Source organism: Morus notabilis, unplaced genomic scaffold (genome assembly GCF_000414095.1).
Source record: "Morus notabilis unplaced genomic scaffold, ASM41409v2 Scaffold101, whole genome shotgun sequence".
Lineage (NCBI taxonomy): Eukaryota > Viridiplantae > Streptophyta > Magnoliopsida > Rosales > Moraceae > Morus > Morus notabilis.
In genome coordinates this window covers 390,815-411,139 of record NW_010364303.1, presented here as the reverse complement: position 1 = coordinate 411,139, position 20,325 = coordinate 390,815, and the positions used below count along the sequence as shown (strand labels likewise).

General features: G+C 36.0%; 2 protein-coding genes across 3 annotated transcripts; both read left to right on the top strand.

Annotated features, from left to right (window-relative positions):
• The first annotated feature begins 10,713 nt into the window (after window positions 1-10,713).
• Window positions 10,714-13,486, top strand: LOC21404871 (licodione synthase). The gene is made up of 2 exons (XM_024170999.1): window positions 10,714-11,683; window positions 12,797-13,486. Exons 1-2 carry the CDS (start codon window positions 10,775-10,777, stop codon window positions 13,472-13,474), a joined length of 1,587 nt encoding a protein of 528 aa, XP_024026767.1. The 5' UTR covers window positions 10,714-10,774; the 3' UTR covers window positions 13,475-13,486.
• A 1,925-nt stretch (window positions 13,487-15,411) lies between these two features.
• Window positions 15,412-20,325, top strand: LOC21404870 (anthranilate synthase alpha subunit 2, chloroplastic). Of its 2 annotated transcripts, none has more exons than XM_024170953.1 (11): window positions 15,412-15,682; window positions 16,124-16,325; window positions 16,405-16,583; window positions 16,960-17,111; window positions 17,535-17,650; window positions 17,781-18,027; window positions 18,121-18,177; window positions 18,317-18,469; window positions 18,871-18,951; window positions 19,159-19,245; window positions 19,570-20,325. In XM_024170953.1, the coding sequence occupies exons 1-11, from the start codon at window positions 15,526-15,528 to the stop codon at window positions 19,894-19,896; spliced, it is 1,758 nt and encodes a 585-aa protein (XP_024026721.1). In that variant the 5' UTR covers window positions 15,412-15,525; the 3' UTR covers window positions 19,897-20,325. The 2 variants fall into 2 exon arrangements, with proteins under 2 accessions (XP_024026721.1, XP_024026722.1); XM_024170954.1 differs by having other exon boundaries at window positions 15,413-15,682; window positions 16,124-16,308; window positions 16,394-16,583.

Below are 20,325 nucleotides of genomic sequence, written 5' to 3'. Positions count from 1 at the left end.
TTTATTTAATATATTATTATTTAATATATTTAATAATAATATTTATTTAATATATTATTATTTTAAATATTATTACATGTTTTTAAAAATTAAACCACCAAATGTAGTTTCAGTTTTTTTTTTAAAACTGAAATCAATCTCTGAATAAAACTACCAAACGCATTTCAGAAATAATTCTAAAATGAAAATGAAAACGTTTTCATTTCTATTTTCATACAGAAAATAAAATCATTTTGGAATAAATTCCAAACGCACCCAAATTCTTTTCGCCGGATTGAATAATAAGCCTCTAGAACCCCGCACGTAAGTTTTTCTTAAAAAAAAAACACGTGTGTAAATGTGTGCATGGGTATCCTCCAACATTGAGATTCTACACTTTAAATCATATGTTCTCATTTTCAAAGTTAGGTGTATCGATCAATGTATATATTATGTTAATACTGCTTATTTTTAAATGTTATCAAATGGTGAACTAAATGCAAAGTATTCTTACCGTGACCTTTTGCTTGCAAAGACGAAATGCTCATAAATATATATATATATATATATATATACACACACGCGCACACACACACATATTAGAGACTAGGGGTGTAAGAAATCTGACCCTACCCGACATAACCCGACCTACCCGACCCGACACTACCTGAATATTCAATTTTTTTTCCCTTTTCCCGGTTTAAAATAAGGCCAACCTGAAATTTACGGGTAGAGGCGCAGGCTGGTCTCTTTTCAACCCACAGTAGGCCGACCCGGCTGAAAGTAAATTCCTCCGTCATTCCTCTTCTTCTCTCTGAGTGTTTCCTCCATCGTCGCTTCTTCTTCTCCTCAATTCCTCCGCTCCGCCGTTCCTCTTCTTCTTCTTCATCTCACTTTCTCCCTGTAGCCTGAAATTTTCAACTACAATTGTTCAATCCAGGCCCGCCCAATCATTCAGGCCCAAATCATGGCTTCTGATGGCATGATAGTATGATACCTACCAGGCCCGCCCAAATCATGGCATCTGATGGCCCAAATCATGGCTTATGATGGCATGATAGTAAGTAACCCGGCCGACCCGAGGTAACCTAATGGTGTATGGGTTCTGGGAGTAAGTGAGCTGTTGCGGGCCACAGGTTTTCTCAGTCTGATTCTTGCGGGCCGGCCCAAATCTTACCAAAAAACCGACCATATCCGGCCGAATTTCACCCCTATTAGAGACGATAACAAGTCCTATCTTTTTATAGTGATATTATTTTGAATTTTTTTGATAAGCTAGTTTCAGGGACGCTCCGCGCGTGTTATTGTGTGTGCTATTAAAGCAGTCTATTATTAAAACCTATTTTGATTTTAAACACACAATAGTAAAAAAGATTAAAAAAACAATTAAATAGATATATAAGTTTCAAAGAATTAAGTGCATTTTAAAAAAAAACAGATTTTAAACATAGATGTATTAAAATATGTGTGTGTATTTTTATTTGAGAGAGTATTAAAATGTGTGTTTCAATCACAACATATGTTTCTATCAGATGTTATATTTTTATAAATATAAAATCAAACATGCTAAAAGAAATAATTTAATCTGGACAAATTAAATAGAAAACTAATTAGGGTGTATTGGTAAAAAAAATATATTTACGCAAGTGTATATTGAGCTTAATTATTTTAGTAACAGTGTTTTTAAAAATTTAAAGCATAATTTTTTAAAACAAATCAAACAAAAAACTAATTAAGGTGTACATATTGAATTGTAAATAAAAAAAAAAAAAAAACTACTTGAGTAAGGATATATTTGTAAATATATATATCCAAATATATATTAATTGAGAAATTAAAGAAGAGAAAAATAATTTAACGAATTGTAGTTGAAAATATTTTATGAAAAAAGGTAGAAAAATGAAACATGAACAATACGTGTACCACGTGTCAATGCCACAAGGAGAAGCGTATTGACGCTTTTATAATATTAAATAAGAGGCTTTCGTTAAGAAAGGATAAAGCCTCAGGCTCATACCCAAAGGGTAGAGTTGAAAATTCGGGTCACCTGGCCTGGTGGCTCGAAAGTGTAGTTCGGGCTGGGCTGGTCTGGCCCTAAATAATTTTATATAAGCCCAGCCCGACCCTAAGGCTCGACAGACCTAGGGCCGGGCCGGCCCGAATCGGCTCAGTCCGGCCCGAGCATGATTTATAAAAATTAAAAAAAAAATTTATAATAAATAGTGAATATTGTAAAATTTTAATGGAATAAGACTTTATTTATGTAATTATAACTGACTCATTAAAAACCTTACTAAGAAAAACCCATTGGGATAAAACCTTGGTAAGAAAAAAAGAGTGCAGTATTATTTTCATAGTTACAATTTATATATACTTAAGAAACAAAAATATCTAACTGCCTGCTACACTACTCTCGGCATCAGAAGCGTCATCGTCAATGTATAAGTTTTGAAATTGATCCATTAAATCGCTGTCTTCGGCTGTGTGTTGCATTCGCAAAGAAGCATTTTTCTAATCTTTTAGACATATTAGCACCTCAACCATTTCTAGAGTCAAAGAAGTCCTTCTTTCTTCAATTATCCTCTCAGCTGTGCTAAAGGCAGATTCTAAAGACACTGTTGATACTGGAATAGTCAAGATATCACGTGCTAATATTGAAAGTACTAAAAATCTTACACCTTGTAGCCTCCACCATGCCAAAATTTGGAAATTGTCATCATTATCAGCATCATCTATCACCGAGAATTCTGTCTTAAGGTATCTATTGAGCTCCCTACATTATGTCGTTGTTGGTGTTGATGGTGGTGGCATGACACTCGGAGTCACAGTTGATGACGAACTAGAGCCACCACGATGAGAAGATATAAAATTCCAAAACTTCTTTTTTGAGTGGGCCGGCTGGTCTTGTTGAGTTGTCAAGTTACCGAACTTGTTCTCGTAAATTGCATAAATCTCAAACAACTTCTCACGTATGTTAACAACCTGTGAAGTATAATCTATGTCCAACTGGCCACCGATATGAGAAAGAACATTTCCAAGACCGGCTAATTTTACTCTAGGATCCAAAATAATAGCTAAACAATACAATAGAGGAATGTCAGACCAATATTTCCTAAACTTTGCTTACATTTTTTCTACTATCGATTTAAATAACATATCATTTCTATACGTTTCAAATAAGTCTGTAATCTCACAAATTTGATGCAACACTAATGGAGAAGTAGGACAATAAATACCAAATAATAAAACAATAGAATCATAAAAACCTCTAAAAAAAGACACAAATCATTCACAAATAAACCAGTCATCTTCCTGCAACATTGTTTTGCCCATTTTTGTATTGAAAAAAATAGTGATAATATTTTTATATGGAAAAGTACTCTTCAACATCATATATGTTGAATTCCACCTAACAGACATGTCAAGACCAAACTTTCTAGGCTTCATGCCTTCTGCTTTACAATACCTCTTAAACTCAGCAATGCGGGGTTTGAATTATGAATCCAAGAAATGGCATCATATATGTCCTGGCTTGATGTAGTCTAGCGCATTTAACTCTGTGATCTCTCAAGTGTCGAGTTCCACTTATAGAATTTGCGGTCAAAACTTTTTTACAATATATACATGTAGCTAATTTTATTTTCTTACCTCCAACGTCAATTTCCAACATTCTGCACGTTGTGTCGCATGTTTTGTTGTCGTTGATGATATTGAACTTGAGCCCATCGGCATTTTTGATGGTTGATTCGGTTGAATATTGATATTTTGTGACATGTCACCTACTTGGTCACCCGCCTCTATTTGTTGAATTGTTGCTTCTTCAATGTCTTGATTATCCATTCCATAGTAGTCAACACCATCAAGACCATACCTATACATATTTGGTTCCATTTTCTATTTCCTATAATAATAATAACAACAATAAACATATTAATACATGCTAACACTAAAAATTAAATATTCACAATAAATTAGATATAAAAAATTAAAACATTTATAATTTTAAAATTTATCAATACCTTGATTACTTGATATGGATAATGGAATTGTGACTTGAAAATTGAAGTAGAGACTAGAGTAGAGATTAGAGAATCACCACAATTTTTTTTCCAACAAAAATGAAATAACAAAATTGAGAGAATTAATGTGAGTGAGAATTGAGAGATGAGAAAAAAATTAGAGAATAAGAAGAGAATAGAGAGAGTGAAAGTTGTGTTGTGTGAAAAAATGGGTTAATGGAAGGGGTATTGATAGATAAAATTTAAGATTTTAGGGGGAAAAAAGTTACAAAAAAAAACAGAAGGCCTGCAGCCCTATGCTTCAGGCTCACTGCCTCACGGCAGTGAGTCAGCGGTAACCCAACGATAAAATTACCATTGGGCTTGGCCGCTTGGGCCACAAACAAGTGCAACTAAAAAAAAAAGGCCAAAAACATTCAAAGTTCAAACAAGTAAAAAAAAAGCAGAGGGCTGCAGGCTTGCAACCCTCTGCTTTAGTTTAGACTCACTGCCTCACGGTAGTGAGTCAGAAACTCAAACAAGTAAACCAAAAAAAAGGGCCAGAAATAAGTAATAAAAAAAACAGACTCACTGCCTCAGGGCAGTGAGTTCCAACGGTAATATTACCTTGGGCTTGGCCAATTGGGCCAGAAACAAGTGAAAAAAAGCCTAGAAACAAGTAAATAAAAAAAAAAGCAGACTCACTGCCTCACGGCAGTGAGTCAGCATAACGGTAATATTACTGTTGGGCTTGGCCAATTAGGGCCAGAAATAAGTGAAAAAAAAGGCAGAAACAAGTAAATAAAAAAAATTTTAAGCCTTTGGGCCATTTCGGGCCATTCGGACTCTCCGGGCTAGGCTCGGGCCGCCACGGGCCTAGAATTACGGTCCAGTCCGGCCCTGCACTAAGGCCGGGCCAGGCTCGGACTTGTACAAATTCGGGCCGGGCTGAGTCTAGGCCCGGGCCCACAGTAACAAGCTTCGGGCCGGCCTGGTCCGGCCCAAATTTTCAACAGTACCAAAGGGTAACAAGACTTTCAAGTGTTAAAGAAAATAAAGAAAAAGAGAAGATTCTGAAAGAAAGGAAGGGTACTATTACCTAACCCACTAAGTGCCAGCTAGCTGAAGAAAACCTAGTTCAGTCTTAAAAGACTAGTTGACTAGTTGTATCACCTAATTAATATCGCATATTTTTAAGTCTTATTATTTTACTGATTTAAGTTTAAAATTTTAATTTTATTATCATAAGTTTTTTTTTAAAATTATTATATTTAATTTTTTTATTATAATAAAAAATTTTCATATAAAATCACATCTCAAATTAAATTAAAAATTTAAATTAATGAATTAAACAGTCCCTTAAACATAAACAGCCAAAGAAACCGAATTCAGTCTTAAAGACTAGTTGTATCACGTAATTAATACTGCATACTTTTAAACGTTAGCAATGCCGATAAGTCTTTTTCACATTCTTTTCGGTCAGTTGTATCATTTAATACTACATCTAATTTCTAAAACGTTAGCAATAATTTTTTTCAGCTGATTGGTGAGAGTATTATTATAGATGTTTACCTGTGTTGAAAATTAAAGATTACTTTTCCTTAAAAAAAGAAAAAGAAAAAAAAAGATTATTATGTGGCGGCAGATGATCTTTGTCCATGCTAAAAGTCAAAGATTATAGCTAATAAAACTGATCGACTGTATCTTTACAAGAAAGCACAAAAGTGCTTTTCATTTTCAACCCAAGCGGTCTTGGTTAATTTTTTTTATTTTTATTTTTTACTTTTTCTCCAAAATTTTATTTAGTTATTTTTTTTATTTTGATTTCTTTTGTTTTAAAACTTATTCATTTTTCTATTTTGATTCTTTTTTAACCTTTTTTTTTTTTTTTGCTTCTTGCTTAAAGTATTTTTGTTTTTTCATTTTAGTTCCTTTGTTGGATTTTATATGCTTTAAAATGTGTTTCATTTCTAAAATTTTATTTTGAGAAATTTTATTGTGACGTGTATTTTTTTTCTCTATCTCTATGCCCTTTTTCTTTACTTTACTCCTATTAACATAATTTTTTTTATATGTGTCCGTTCATAAATTTTTTCTTTATTTTCGTTTTGCCAAAAGATTCTCTACAATGTAATTATTTTTAATATACTTCTTTTTAAATATTTTTTTCCAAGTGTTCTTATTAAAATATATTTTTTAGATGTGTCCCTATTAAATTTTTTTTCTGAGTAATTATTGTTATTTAATGGTAATACTTATAAAAATATGTGTTGATTAGTTGTATATTAACTAGCTAACTAATTAAAATATTTATTATTAAATAAATTAAAAAAGATAACAACAATAATTAAAACTTAATGCACGGAGTACGCTCGAGCACTTAAATTTCCACTAGTATAAATGATCTGAAGCTTCGAGAGATATACCTAAAGTTTTTGGGACAGGCGGTATGTAAGACTAGATCTATAGATAGAGAAATAGAGAGGTGCTATTAACATCTTCTTTTTTTTTTTTTTTTTTTTTTTTTTTTTTTTTTTTTCATCTTTTTTTTTTTTTTTTTTTTTTTTTTTTTTTTTTTTTTTTACATTTTTCATTTTCAACAAGGGAAAAAAAGGAAAAAAAACAAATCAAGCCAGACGTTTGTTTCTTTCCTCCGTTGAATCATTTAAAGAGGCTAATATAATCACATGACATTTTTTAACTGGGCGGATGGGGTTTGGGATAATATTTTTGGACAGATTTTACAAAACCTACTAAATTTAAGGTATCATTAATTTTGGCGTGGGCTATATTAACATTGTAAACAATAAGAATTTTGCGGTGGAGGTACACTACTGTATTAAATTTAATTAAAACCATATAAAAAATGTATAAAACTGAAAGGACTAATTATTAGAGATCTAACTGTCAAAACATTTTTATATTAACGGGGTTTTTTCATGCAACTTATAAATGATGTGAGGCACACAACGGTCATATTCATGCGACTTATAAATAAAAAAATGACGTGAGGCACACATTCTGTTAGTTTGTAGTTTGTGTGGCTGAGCACTAATATTACCGCACAGTATTCGTACATAGATCATATCGGATGGGATCCACCATTTTTGTAAATGTGGGGTCAATTCTCCATATTTGACTTGTTTGTCACATTAGTTATTACCTTCTATAATTTTTTTTTCTTCTCATCAAGACCTTAATGTGGGGTCAATCTTACAAAATTCAACAAGACTTTGATGCTTCAGATTGGATAGTTTTGTCCTATTAGACTGCATTGGGTCTAATAACTGACGATGAATATTATTCATAAAATCATAATATCCCAGAGATTTAAAAGAGAAAGTTGATTAAGAGTTTAAATTTTTATTTTTTATTAATATTTTTTGACTAAAAATGATATATATATTAATAAAAAATAATGAGTAAAAATCTAAACTTGAATACTTTAAGATTTATTTATCTCATTTTTCCTATTAAAAAAGAGTAGAAATGTGAGGACGGTCTACAATACAACTTTTTATTTTCATGTCAAACTAAATAAAATCGTCAACACTTAACAATAATAATATATACCATCATCGTAGTCAACAATAAATTATTGTACACGTCCACATAGTAGTGTCAAATGGGCTGGACTGTCTATAGACGGCTCGGCCCAGCACATAACAGTGCCGAATTCGGCACGACTGGTACGATACTGTTACAGGCCGTGCCGGCTCAGCGCTTTTGATGGGCTAGGGTTGGGCCTCAGCTTCTCAACCCGCGGCCCAAGCCCGTGAAGGCCCGCAGCCCGGCCCAAGCCTAGTTCGGCCCAAGCTCGGATTTGGCCCGGCCCAGGCCCGTGAAATAGCTCGCAAAACACCCCCAGCCCGTGAGGATTGTGACCGTTGGGCCCTTCGCGGGCCCAACAGTTAGCCTGTGACGGGCCTAATGGGAGGCCCGTCACAGGCCGACCGTTGGGCTCGCGAAGGGCCCAACGGTCACAATCTAAAAACCCCATATAAATACCCCTTAATTCCACCCTAAATCTCACACAACAATTCGCTCTCAACTTCTCATCTCGCTCTCATTTTATCTCTCATCTTGTCTCTTTGATTTTGATTCTAAGCTTTTTTTTCCCGATCACTCATTTTCTTGCTCTTTCATTTACAAAGTTAAAGTTTAATCAATTTCCAGAAAATGGTTGCATCAAACTTTCCTGATTTCACTACTTTTCCTGAGCTTAGTGATGAGCCATTTTTTGAGGGTGGTGAAATGATGCCTCCCAACCCCACCCCCACTGAACCAGAAAATGCTATGGTTGATAATGCTTCAGTGCACAATGAGGAAGTTGGAGAACACACCAGGGGAAAAAGATCGTGAACTTCTCCTGCATGGCAACATTTTACAAATGAGCCCTGACCAAATCCAAAAACAGGTAAAATAGAAATTCATGCCGTATGTAAGTATTGTAAAAAATATTTTTCTAATAAAAAGGGTGGGGGTACTGGTCATCTGTATAGACATTAGAAAGTATGTCTACCGTTGCACCAAGGTGGGAGTGTGGACTCCCATCAACAAACACTATCACTCACATCACATGGGTTGCAAAATTTTACATACGATGCACAATGTGCTTGTGAGGCACTAGCTAAATTTATAGCTAGTGCCGAATTACCTCTTTCTTTTGCAGATGATGCGTCGTTCGAAGAATTTATACAGACGGCCTTCTGCCTACAATTTAAACGGGTAAGTAGAAACACAACTCGTTCTGATTGCATGAAAATGTTTTATGTAATGAGACAATCTCTTGTTGATAATTTTAAGACTTTTAATGCTATTGTATCTTGTACTTCTGATCTATGAGAGAGGTGCAATAAAACTGGATATTTATGCGTAATTGCGCATTATGTTGATGATGAATGAGTTTTACAAAAAAGAATAATAGGTTTTCATTTATGTCCATATCCTCATAACGCATCAGCTATTTTTGGTACAATAATGAAAATTTTTGAGTTTTATGGGATAGAAGATAAAGTTGTAACTACTATTTTTGATAATGTGTCAACTTACACGGCTGCAATTAACATGTTTAAACATAGTTTGAAACTAGCGTTTGGGGGAGAAATTTTTCATCAACGGTGTGCGTGTCACATAATCAATTTAGTAGTTTAGGCAGAAATTGAACATATTTCAACTAATCTAACAAATATTAGAGAATCTTTATCATTCATATATAGTTTGGAGCTTGGCTCCAAGAATTCAAACAATATTGCAGGAACAGTTAGATGCGCTCAAGAAAGTTCTCAACTATCGTGAGACATAGGTGGAATTCCACATATTTAATATTGAAGGCTACGCTCCCATATTCATAGGCCATCACAACGTATGTAAACAATAAGAACGATAAACTTTTAATTTTCGATACAGATTGGCAGATTGGTGAGTATTTTTTTAAATTTCTAGAAGTTTCTTACAATGCTACTGAATTACTTTCCAGAATTTATTATCCTACTGCACATTTAACTTTACATCAACTATTTAATATTTCAGAAACGTTTTCTTATTATAGGGATACAATACTTTTTGGAGACATAGTTAAGCTAATGGAAACTAAATTTAAAAGTTATTGGTCAGGTTGTCCTACGTTATATGCATTAGTAACCATTTTAGATCTTAGGTGCAGAGTAGATGAGACTGAATCTTTGATGACTGCTACAGCATAAAATTTAGATATTGATATGCAACTAACTATTATTGACGCTAGAAAAATGTTAGGAAAGGTATTTAGTTTGTATGAAGTAAAATACAACACAGGTAAAAAAGAACAGAGAACTTCGACGTCAACTAGCAGTTCGGGACCTAAATGATCATCGTGGAGTTTCTTGAAGAAGAATGAGAAAACGACAGGATCGTCATCAACACAAGTGTCTACCAAACTGGTAAAATATTTTGAAGCAAATTTTGTAATCGATGATGACAAACTAGACATCTTACAGTGGTGGAAGAGTAAGACCGATCATTTTCCAGCACTGTCTGTAATAGCCCGTGAAATTCTGACAACTCCAGTGTCAACAGTAGCATCGGAGTAAGCATTTAGTGCAAGCAACCGAATTCTTGACGAGAAGAGAAGCAGAATGCATCCAGATATCTTTGAGGGGCTAATGTGCATTAAAGACTGAGAAGATGCCGGAAGATGAAAACAACAATACACGGATGATTCAATGCAAGACTATTTTTCTAACTTAGAAATAACAGAATCTTCTGGAAGCACTTAGGTTTGTAATTTACTATTCCTAGAATACTGCAATTTTTTTTTCTTCGCTAAGGTTTTGTCCCGATCTCCCATTGGGTTTTACTTAGCAAGGTTTTTAACAAGGCAGTCATTTATGTGTATTTATTCGTATTATCTCAATTCAATAAAATCACATCTTTTGAGGGCATATGATATATTTTCTTTTTTTTTAATTAAATTTTGAAAAAAAAAATTACAAGGGCCAGGGCCCAGGCCCGCCCAAACCCGGCCCTGGCCCTTATGGACTAGGGCCGCGGGCCTGAGACTTTTTCCTCAGGCCCGGCCCATACCTACCATAGGTCTAGGGTCGGACGTGCCGTGCCAGCCCGGGACAGCACGTTTGACGTCCACATAGTCATATCATGTAAATTAGTTATATTTAAGTCGTTCATCAACAATCTGCCTATAAATATGGAACCACTAGCAGCAATAAGATCACGAAATAAGCACACAACACCCTTATAATAAGTCTGAATTAATTTATCTCCATTTACTACGTTTTGTCCAAATAACCAGAGCCAATATGGCAGTACTTGAGTTCCTATCACTACCACTACTAGTCTTACTTCCATTGGCCTTTATGGTCATAATTCCCAATGTCTTCCACCATCGTCGCCGCCACCTTCCTCCAAGCCCTATCGCCATGCCGCTCATCGGACACTTCCACCTCCTCAGCCCCGTCCTCCACGCCTCCTTCCGAGACCTCTCTCTTCGGTGGGGCCCTATTTACTCCATCCGCCTCGGCGCCCTCCCTTGCGTCGTGGTCTCCTCGCCGGAACTCGGCAGGGAGTTACTGATGACCAACGAGCTCTCCTTCACCTCCCGCATCGAGGCCTTTGCCATATCCCGCCTCACCTATGCGACCTCCACGGCCTTCAACCCCTACGACGCCACCTTTAAGTTCATCCACAGGCTCACCATGAACGAGTTCCTCGGTAACCGCCCCGTCAGCGCCCACGCCCCGCTCCGCGCCCGCGAGCTCCGGCGCTTCTTGCGCGTCCTCGCCGAGAAGTCCGAGCGCGGTGAAGCCTCCAACCTGACGGAAGAGCTGCAGAATCTGACGTACGCCGTGATCTTACAGATGGTTTGCGGCGTTGACAGAAGCCTAGTGGAGGATCCGGAGGCCAAGACGGCGGTGTATGGGATGCTTACGATATTCGGAAACTTCAGCGTGTCGGACTTCGTTTGGATTCTGAGGTGGTTGGATTTGCAAGGGTCTTGGAAGCGGACGGAGAAGATTTTCCGCAAGTTTGATGTGTTAATGGAGACGGTTCTTGTAGAACGTGAAGAGCTGAGGAGAAAGCAAAAGGAGGTGGGGAAGGAGCTGGGCGTCAAAGACGGAAATTTTCTGGACATTTTGCTTGATCATTTGGAGGTTCACAAAGACGAGAATGTGCAGTTCAACAGACCTCGCGTGAAAGGCTTGATTATAGTGAAGTTCTTCAACCCCAACTGGTTGAATTATGCTTGTTTCTGAGTTTTTCTTTCTTTCTTAAAGATTTAAATCATCAGAATATATAGATCAGTTAGACGCTTACTAGATCGTTTTTAACAATTGGCCGAATTAATTGGAAATTATGTGCACTCTGCAGCATCGCATATTAATCGTAGTGGTGTAAATATGGGAGTGGGACTAGGGCTAGGTCTTCGGTCAGTTTTTTAAAATTAAAAAAATATATATATTGAACTCTTTATGCATATAGCAAAATTTAAATAGTGAAATGAAAATATAGCAATATTTTTCTGGGAAAAACTGTAGTAAATAGTAGATTTATGAAATTAAATTAAGCGAATAGCAAAATTTATAATTATTTGAAGTAATTAGTAGCTTACTGTGTAAGTATTTCATTTATGACTAATAAAAAATAATTTACATGGTAAAAACTCTATTTATATGGAAATAAAATCTTTTTACCCGTCGTAAAAAGAAAATTTATGTGGAAAAAAATCTTTTTACTAATCATAAAAAGAAAATTTAGACTGTGAACTGCTATTTACTTCAAATAGTTAAAAAATCTATTATTTACTTCAATTATTTACTATAAATCTGTTATGTACTTCATTATCTCAAAATTTTAAAATATTACGTAAATAGCAGAATTTGATATCATTAAGATAATGACTATCATTATATAGCAAAAAATTTGACAGCATTATGATAATTACTATACCATTTTTTTTTTTTGTAACATTTTAAAAGTTTTGCTAAATTTAATAGTATAAAATTTTACCATGTAAGGTAATTATTCCAAAAAATATTTCTGTATTAAACATACGGTTTATCTAGCCGGTGTTGGCCCTATTTTCTCTTGGCAGTCGGCTCGCCCATCCCGATTTCCCTCCTAGCTAGTTTTTTAGATTTAGTAATTGCACTAATAATAGATTTTGCATAGATATTTTATTTTTATTTACATGAATTGTTTAAATAATTTGTGTATATGCTCACCAGTCATTAATGTTTTGTTGTAAAACGTTAAATCCCTTTTAGCTTTTCTTGATGATGACACAATAGAAAAATTATGATATCACAATAATTTCTTTCCAGGACTTGATCTTAGCCGGTTTAGAAACAACCGCTGCTACAGTCGAATGGATGCTGTCGGAGCTTATCAACAATCCAACGGTGCTCGAGAAAGCACGTCAGGAGATTGACCGTGTTGTTGGACAAACTCGGTTAGTCAACGAATCGGATGGTCCAAATCTTCCATACATGCAAGCCATCATAAAAGAAGTGCTTCGGCTACACCCAGTGTCCCCCGTGATCACAAGAAAATGCGTGAAAGAACATAAAGTGGGAAAGTACGTAATTCCAGTAGACACCATTCTGTTCGTCAACAATTGGTCCATTTCAAGGGATCCAAACTATTGGGAAAGCCCACTAGAGTTTCGGCCGGAGCGGTTCTTACAAGTCCGCAAAGAAGGATCAAAGACCGGCACAGATATAAAGGGACAACACTTTGAACTTTTGCCATTTGGGACTGGCAGGAGGATGTGCCCTGGAATGAACTTCTCACTACAAATGTTACCGATCGTTGCAGCTACCATAATCCAGTGTTTTGATTTGAAGATTGTTGACTCACTTGGCAATAAAAGTGATGGCCACGGTTCCACTGTGAATATGGAAGAAGGGCCAGGAACTATAGTCCCAAAACTTCATCAGCTTGTTTGTGTTCCAGTTGCTCGCCTCAATCCACTTTCTGTTATCCTTGAACCTGAGTTATAGAATATTACTACTAAACACAACAGTAAATAGTACTACTAAGTACGTACAATAAATGATGCTTGTTTGTCGTTATACAAATGTTTAGGTGTTATGTTTTCTGTAGAGTAGATGCCTTGAAAGTATAAATGGAACAATCATCTGGCTATATTGGAATAAAAAGTATTTACGCTTTTAGTAAATTGCACGTAATCATAAAGGGTTCTTTTACGGTGCTTTAAAATTCATCGTCATTTTTATAATTTTAATGTTCAAAATTCGGTAGTGTATTATTTAAATATGCAAGTTATCATATTTCTTTTAAAATTTACAAGTCTATCTTGTAACTTGTATAACAAAAACGCTTAAAGTTCGCAAGTTTTAATTTCAAACGTATAAATTATTGTATTCTCGATACGATGTTAAAACATATTTTTCTTCTAACACCATAGAAGTTTCCTATTATAATAAAACAAATATCATAAGGATTAGTAACTGTATTTATCTTTTAGTTTTTCATTACATCTTCTACCATATTCAATTTAGTTGTTCTCTACTTATGTTGTTGATTTGTTGTAAAATAAAAGCCGAGAAGTTCCATGGAGATGTAGAAGCTGATGGATAAATACTCTTAATTATTTGTTGTAATTATCATAAGGTCGCTCCGATGGTGAGCTTGGTGAGAAGAGGTTCAAAAGAATGATGCCTAACACGGAAACGAAGAGGATGCTATGGGAGACATGCATGTCACTGAGGGAGTCTTCATTAGACATGTCTAGTGCGAGTAGAGTCTTCATTGGAGTCAAAACACTGAGAATCAACCTTGACGGACGAAGAAGAATATGTTATAAGGCTTAGGCTTAGGAATTTTGGGCTTCCAAAATGACAAGAGGAAGGCTTTTGGAATTCTCTATCACCCATTTGTATTTAATCTAATTAATTCTGAAAACCTCCCGAGTGAGATCCAAATTGGATCGAATTAAACGATAAATGAGCATATTTGATCACACATGGCCCACCAAACCACAACCCACGGGAGTCCCCGAGCGTGGCTTGAGTTCACAAAGCAAACCCAATAATATCGTGTGACGTCATGGTTGGGCCTAAATCCTTGAATAGGCCTGGTGCAAAATCGGGTATCAACAAGTATAAAATATGATTATATTAATTACTATGTAATTTTTTTTTTCTATATTTGTAATATTTTGAGAATTTTGCTAAATTAAAGCGAGCTAAGAGCTTGTTTGGTTCAACAACTTAAATTGTGGAGATTTGAACCTTTTTAGTTAGAACTGTTGAATCTGAACTGTGGTGATTCAAATTGTGATCCGAACTGTTATTTGGATATGCAAATAAATTGTAATTTGCATTGGGAATAAAATCTGAATTGTGTTTGGATAAAGAATTAAAAGCTGTCATTAGAATTTTGTAACAAATCTTATAAAACCTCATTATAAATGACATTAAAAAATATACAATATGGGTCGAGATTTGATCCTCTATTCATTATGAACACATTAAAAAATCATCTTAATCATAATTTAAATGAAGAAATGATGACATTTTTAAGATTGAAATTGAAAAGAAATAAAAGTAGAATCTGAAACTATTAGACTGTTGACAACAATTCAGATCGTTAAAATTTAGGGGGAAAGTGAATTCTAAAATCAACAATTTAAGTTGTCCTTAAACTATTGCTAATGGTTTGAATTGTTCTTACATTTTCTTTTCCTAAACACCAATTTAAATTTTAAACTAAGATTTGAATCCTAAATAACGGTTTGAGTCGTTGAAACAAAGGCTAAGAAATTGTGTTAATTTCTGCATAATAATCTTCCGTAAAGTCCCCAACGGACAATGATTCATGAGTTTGGACTATAACTCAATAATTAAGAACTGGGCCAGGCACCGGGCTTGATTGGATCTTGTTAGGCCTCAAATCCACCCCTCCTCAGACAACATCGTTTTCACCCCGCCCACCTCGGCTACTGTGGAGAGAAAAACAGAGAGGGGAGAGAGAGCTGCATCAACGAAATCGAGCTTTCGGTTTTCTCTGCTTCTGATACAGTTCTGCCATGGAAACCCTGGCTTCTCAGCTCACTTCGACGCTTCGTTTGCCTTCGATGGTGTCTGTAAGCTTTAATGGCAGACTCTCAAGCTCCATTGTTCTCACAAAACCGAGCTCGCGTGTCCATACATTCAGATGCTCAGCACTATCATCGCCTTCTTTAGGTAAATTGCTTATTTTTTTCGTTTTTTGTTGAAATCTTCAAATTCTTTGTCGTCGGAGTCATCCACCTTGCTTTTCTCTGGCTCCGACTCGGTTTGCAGGAAAATGATCTTACGTGAAAGGCAAATTGCCTCTGTTTGGCGGCCGAGAAAAGCGAGGAAACTAGCATAAGATTAATTCTGGGGAATTTTACTTTATATTAATTTTTATTCGGGTATAATGTACGTTCTGGTTCTTAATATGGAAAATAATAGAATTTGTTTGAAGTCTCAAATTGAGAAAAGTTACAAGTTTAGCAGAACAGTTTCTTAGCTACTAACGCATAACGTGATTTTTTTGAATCCGAGGTAGGAATTAGACGAAATATCACTGTGAGACGTAACATGATTTTCCCCTAAAATGATTTAATGTCAATTTTGGTTGGCGCGTTTCATTTCCTCCAGTGGATCAATCGGAAAGATTTTCGGAAGCTTCGAAGAAGGGAAATTTAATTCCTCTGTATCGAACAATATTCTCGGATCACTTAACTCCGGTACTTGCATACCGATGTCTGGTTAAGGAGGATGATAGAGATGCTCCAAGCTTTCTGTTTGAGTCCGTTGAGCCGGGTTTGAGAGCTTCCAGTATTGTAATCCCTTTTTTCTTGTTCGTACGGGTGTCTATTTTCTTCAGTTTTCTGGTTCTTCAATGTTCTAAGCTTTTATCTTTTTTAGGGGCGGTACAGTGTGGTTGGAGCTCAGCCCGCGATTGAAATAGTTGCGAAAGAGAATATGGTTACGATTCTCGACCACGAGGAAGGATGTAGAACAGAGGAGATTGTTGAGGATCCGATGATTGTTCCTCGGAGACTAATGGAGGGATGGACACCTCAGCTTGTCGATGAACTTCCAGAAGCATTTTGTGGTAAGAATAGCGGATACAAAACGTAATTGCTGTTTTATAAAGAACATATGACATCAGTTTCCTATGAACTTAACTTTAAATGGCTGCTTGTTTTCTGGTGTTAGATCAGAGAAGTGTGGTCAATTTATTTCTGAAGCTAATAGGCTGGGTTCGTAATGGCCAAAATCTTCTTCTCATATGATTTTTGTTATTTTTTACCATTCCGTACCAATTCTTTCTTGTGAAAAAATGTAAGGTTGAATATTGTTTGGTATTGGTAATTCTCACAAATATATTGTTAGATTAGTATTTTAAATTATTGTTTGATCCAGTCCCGGAGCAAAGGATTTTTCTATGAGGTGACTAGTTGATGTTCAGTGATATGCTCTTTTATCAGGTGGATGGGTTGGTTTTTTCTCATATGATACTGTGCGCTATGTGGAGAAGAAAAAACTACCATTTTCTTCTGCCCCTCTGGATGACAGAAATCTTCCCGATGTTCATCTAGGCCTTTATGATGACGTGATTGTTTTTGATCATGTGGAGAAGGTAGTTAAACTGTCAAACCATGCCCTTTTGAGCGTCTCTTTTTTTCTCGTGTTTGATGCTTTTTTATGCTGAGTAGGTTTTATCATTTTGTGGTAGTTAACTTCCTTATTTCCTGGTAGTAAGTATTCAAGCTGTATCTGACGTTCACTCTCTGCAATCGCTTCACTCTAGCAAACATAAAACAGAAGCGTAGATTCAAATCCACATGGACATGATTATCGTTATAAGAGCTTCTACATACTTTGACTAAACAAAATTTCCCTTTAATTTTTTCCCAATCTTTGGCTGTAAAATTTATCGCAAGGGAGAAGTAAAAGAATCCCCCATGTCTTGGCTATCGGTTGTATCTTTTGATTGGAAAGATTAAAAGAGATAGTTGTGAACATTATTTATCTTTTTTGTTCCTTTTTTTTGTTGTTGCAGAAAGCATATGTCATTCACTGGGTGCGATTAGGTCGATATTCTTCTGTTGAGGAGGCCTTTAATGATGGAATGGACCGATTGGAAGCATTAGTATCTAGAGTGCATGATGTAGTCACGTAAGTATACTTTTTAACTTTTGCTTTCTCTTTCTTTTAAGCTGTAGGGAGTGGTAGTGTTCCATACTTCTCAACAAAGAGTCTCTTATGGTTTGCGTCAGGATGTATAAATTTGAACTGTCTATTTCAGCCCGAGGCTGCCTGCAGGCTCAATAAATTTGCATACCCATCTGTTTGGTTCTAAATTGGAAAATTCAAGCATGACAAGTGAGGAATACAAGGAGGCTGTTTTGAAAGCGAAAGAGCATATATTGGCTGGTGATATATTCCAGATTGTGTTGAGTCAGCGTTTTGAAAGAAGAACATTTGCAGATCCGTTTGAAGTGTATAGAGCATTAAGGATTGTCAACCCAAGTCCGTATATGACTTATTTGCAGGTTTGCTGCTAATCTTGAAAAATAAGCTTCTTGGTGGATTTAAAGTTCGTTCAGACATTCTGACCCTATAAATAACATATTTCGCATTATCAGGCTAGAGGATGTATTCTGGTTGCTTCAAGTCCTGAAATTCTCACTTGTGTGAAGAAGGTAACTCCTATTGTGATGTGATGTACTATTCTTTGACCATCCATCTTCTGCAAGGTGCTTGTGCTTTTTTATGGTGTTATTTTTATTGGCGTAGTTTTATTTTCTTATATGGCCATGCGTTACTTATTCTTGCTGATAGAAAAAGATCACTAACCGGCCCCTTGCTGGGACGATTAGAAGAGGCAAGACACCTAAAGAAGACCTAATGTTGGAAAAGCAGCTTTTAGATGATGAAAAGCAATGCGCAGAGCACATCATGCTGGTAGACTTGGGGAGGAATGATGTTGGGAAGGTTATACTTTTTCTTTTTTTGTATTATTTTCTTTCAAATGTGTTGATTTTATTCATTTAAATTTTGGGTCGAATGCATTGTGATGGTGTTTTTCTATACCAAGCATTTGGCCTCTCGTTGGATCCCACAATGAGATTTGACCTTCTTCTGGTATCCTGCTTTTGCTGGTTGATCCTAGAATTCAGTTGATAAGGTTGTGTACCATCTGCATGCATTTTAACGCAAACCTCCTATTAGAGTAACAATGAAAATGTACGCAACGGTCAAGGGAATTGTCCTGTATTCTTTTTTGTTTTATCATGATTCATTTTTACCTTAATAGTTGTTCACAATCTGCACATCTTCTGTTCAATTTGAACTTTGTGCTGGAATCATGCATTCAAGCTATTCTGTTCATGCAGGTCTCCAAGCCTGGTTCTGTCAAGGTTGAAAAACTCATGAACATTGAGCGATATTCCCATGTTATGCATATCAGTTCAACGGTAAGTACCTACTTTTGTAGTTCATCATGAAAAATTCCGGCAAACAAGGATGACTACATTTGTTGCTTGGGTATCTTAAATTGGCTTACAAAAACCGCACACTAGATTTGCTTCTATTAAGAATTTGCTGCTATTATGTGCTTGTAGCAACTTTTGTTGCACTACATTGTTCTCATAACAGCCGAGATGCTACATCTCATTAATCAGGTAACTGGGGAGTTATTAGATGATTTGACAAGCTGGGATGTTTTGCGTGCGGCATTACCTGTTGGGACAGTCAGTGGAGCACCAAAGGTAATTCATGACAAACCTTCTAGTCGGAAAAGATGATGATAGGGCCTATGAAAACGCAAGAGACTTTTCTTACAAAATTCCCAAAGATATATTTCTAATTTCCCCAGCATTAGTTGGTAGTCCCTATGAAGTGTTGATGAAATCCGTTACTGGTACCAACCAGCTAGTCATGCCCAGGAGATGAGAGGGGAAAAAAAATACTTGGCAGTTTGAAAGAGAAGTCTGGTGTTTTCAGCCCTATTACTATCTTTTGTTTTGAAACATTTGAGCAAACGCTTGGCGTAAATGTTATTATCTTGAACTGTGTGCCATGCTGAAATGCAGGTAAAAGCCATGGAGCTAATTGATGAGCTGGAAGTGACGAGACGTGGGGCTTACAGTGGCGGGTTTGGAGGCATTTCTTTTAATGGGGACATGGACATTGCCCTTGCTCTGAGAACCATTGTTTTCCCAACTAGCACCCGTTATGATACAATGTTTTCATACAAGGATGTAAACAACCGCCGAGAGTGGGTTGCCCACCTTCAAGCTGGAGCTGGAATTGTGGCCGACAGTGATCCCTCTGATGAGCAGAGAGAATGCGAGAATAAAGCTGCTGCACTTGCCCGTGCAATTGATCTTGCAGAGTCTTCATTTGTTGACAAATCGTAAACAAGATCCAGTAATAGCTGTGGATCTGTTATTTTTCTTGGTAGCTCCATTTCACTAGAAGGATTTAAGGATGCAGCTCAATATGGGGATAATCGGAGATTCTGAAGGCCAGAAAGAGACGTGGTGAAACACCGTTGTGCGCTTCAAGTCCATTTTCATGAGATGTGTAGTTAAGAACTTTCGTTTTGAATTTTGCCAGTGATAAACTTCTTTCTGGAAAGCTAGGAATTCCTTTTTGCTTCGTCTTTCTTTTCGATAGTCATATTTGTTAACGGTGATTTCTCGTCAACAAAAACAGGCCGGGTTACCTTGGGTTTCCCGTTGGATTACCGGTCCTAGTGTTGAATGTGTGTGAGAATTTGTTGGAGGGGTGTATTGTGGGTTAATGAAAGACGTGCACAAATAAAGAACACGAGAGATTTTATAGTA

Excerpts from the sequence above, each read along its gene's own strand:
- LOC21404871 (XM_024170999.1), top strand. The coding sequence starts at position 10,775 with ATGGCAGTACTTGAGTTCCTATCACTACCACTACTAGTCTTACTTCCA. Across the intron at positions 11,684-12,796 it reads GCGTGAAAGGCTTGATTATA|GACTTGATCTTAGCCGGTTT; the intron begins GTGAAGTTCTTC and ends ATTTCTTTCCAG.
- LOC21404870 (XM_024170953.1), top strand. The coding sequence starts at position 15,526 with ATGGAAACCCTGGCTTCTCAGCTCACTTCGACGCTTCGTTTGCCTTCG. Across the intron at positions 17,651-17,780 it reads AGAGTGCATGATGTAGTCAC|CCCGAGGCTGCCTGCAGGCT; the intron begins GTAAGTATACTT and ends TGTCTATTTCAG. Across the intron at positions 18,178-18,316 it reads TTCTCACTTGTGTGAAGAAG|AAAAAGATCACTAACCGGCC; the intron begins GTAACTCCTATT and ends TCTTGCTGATAG.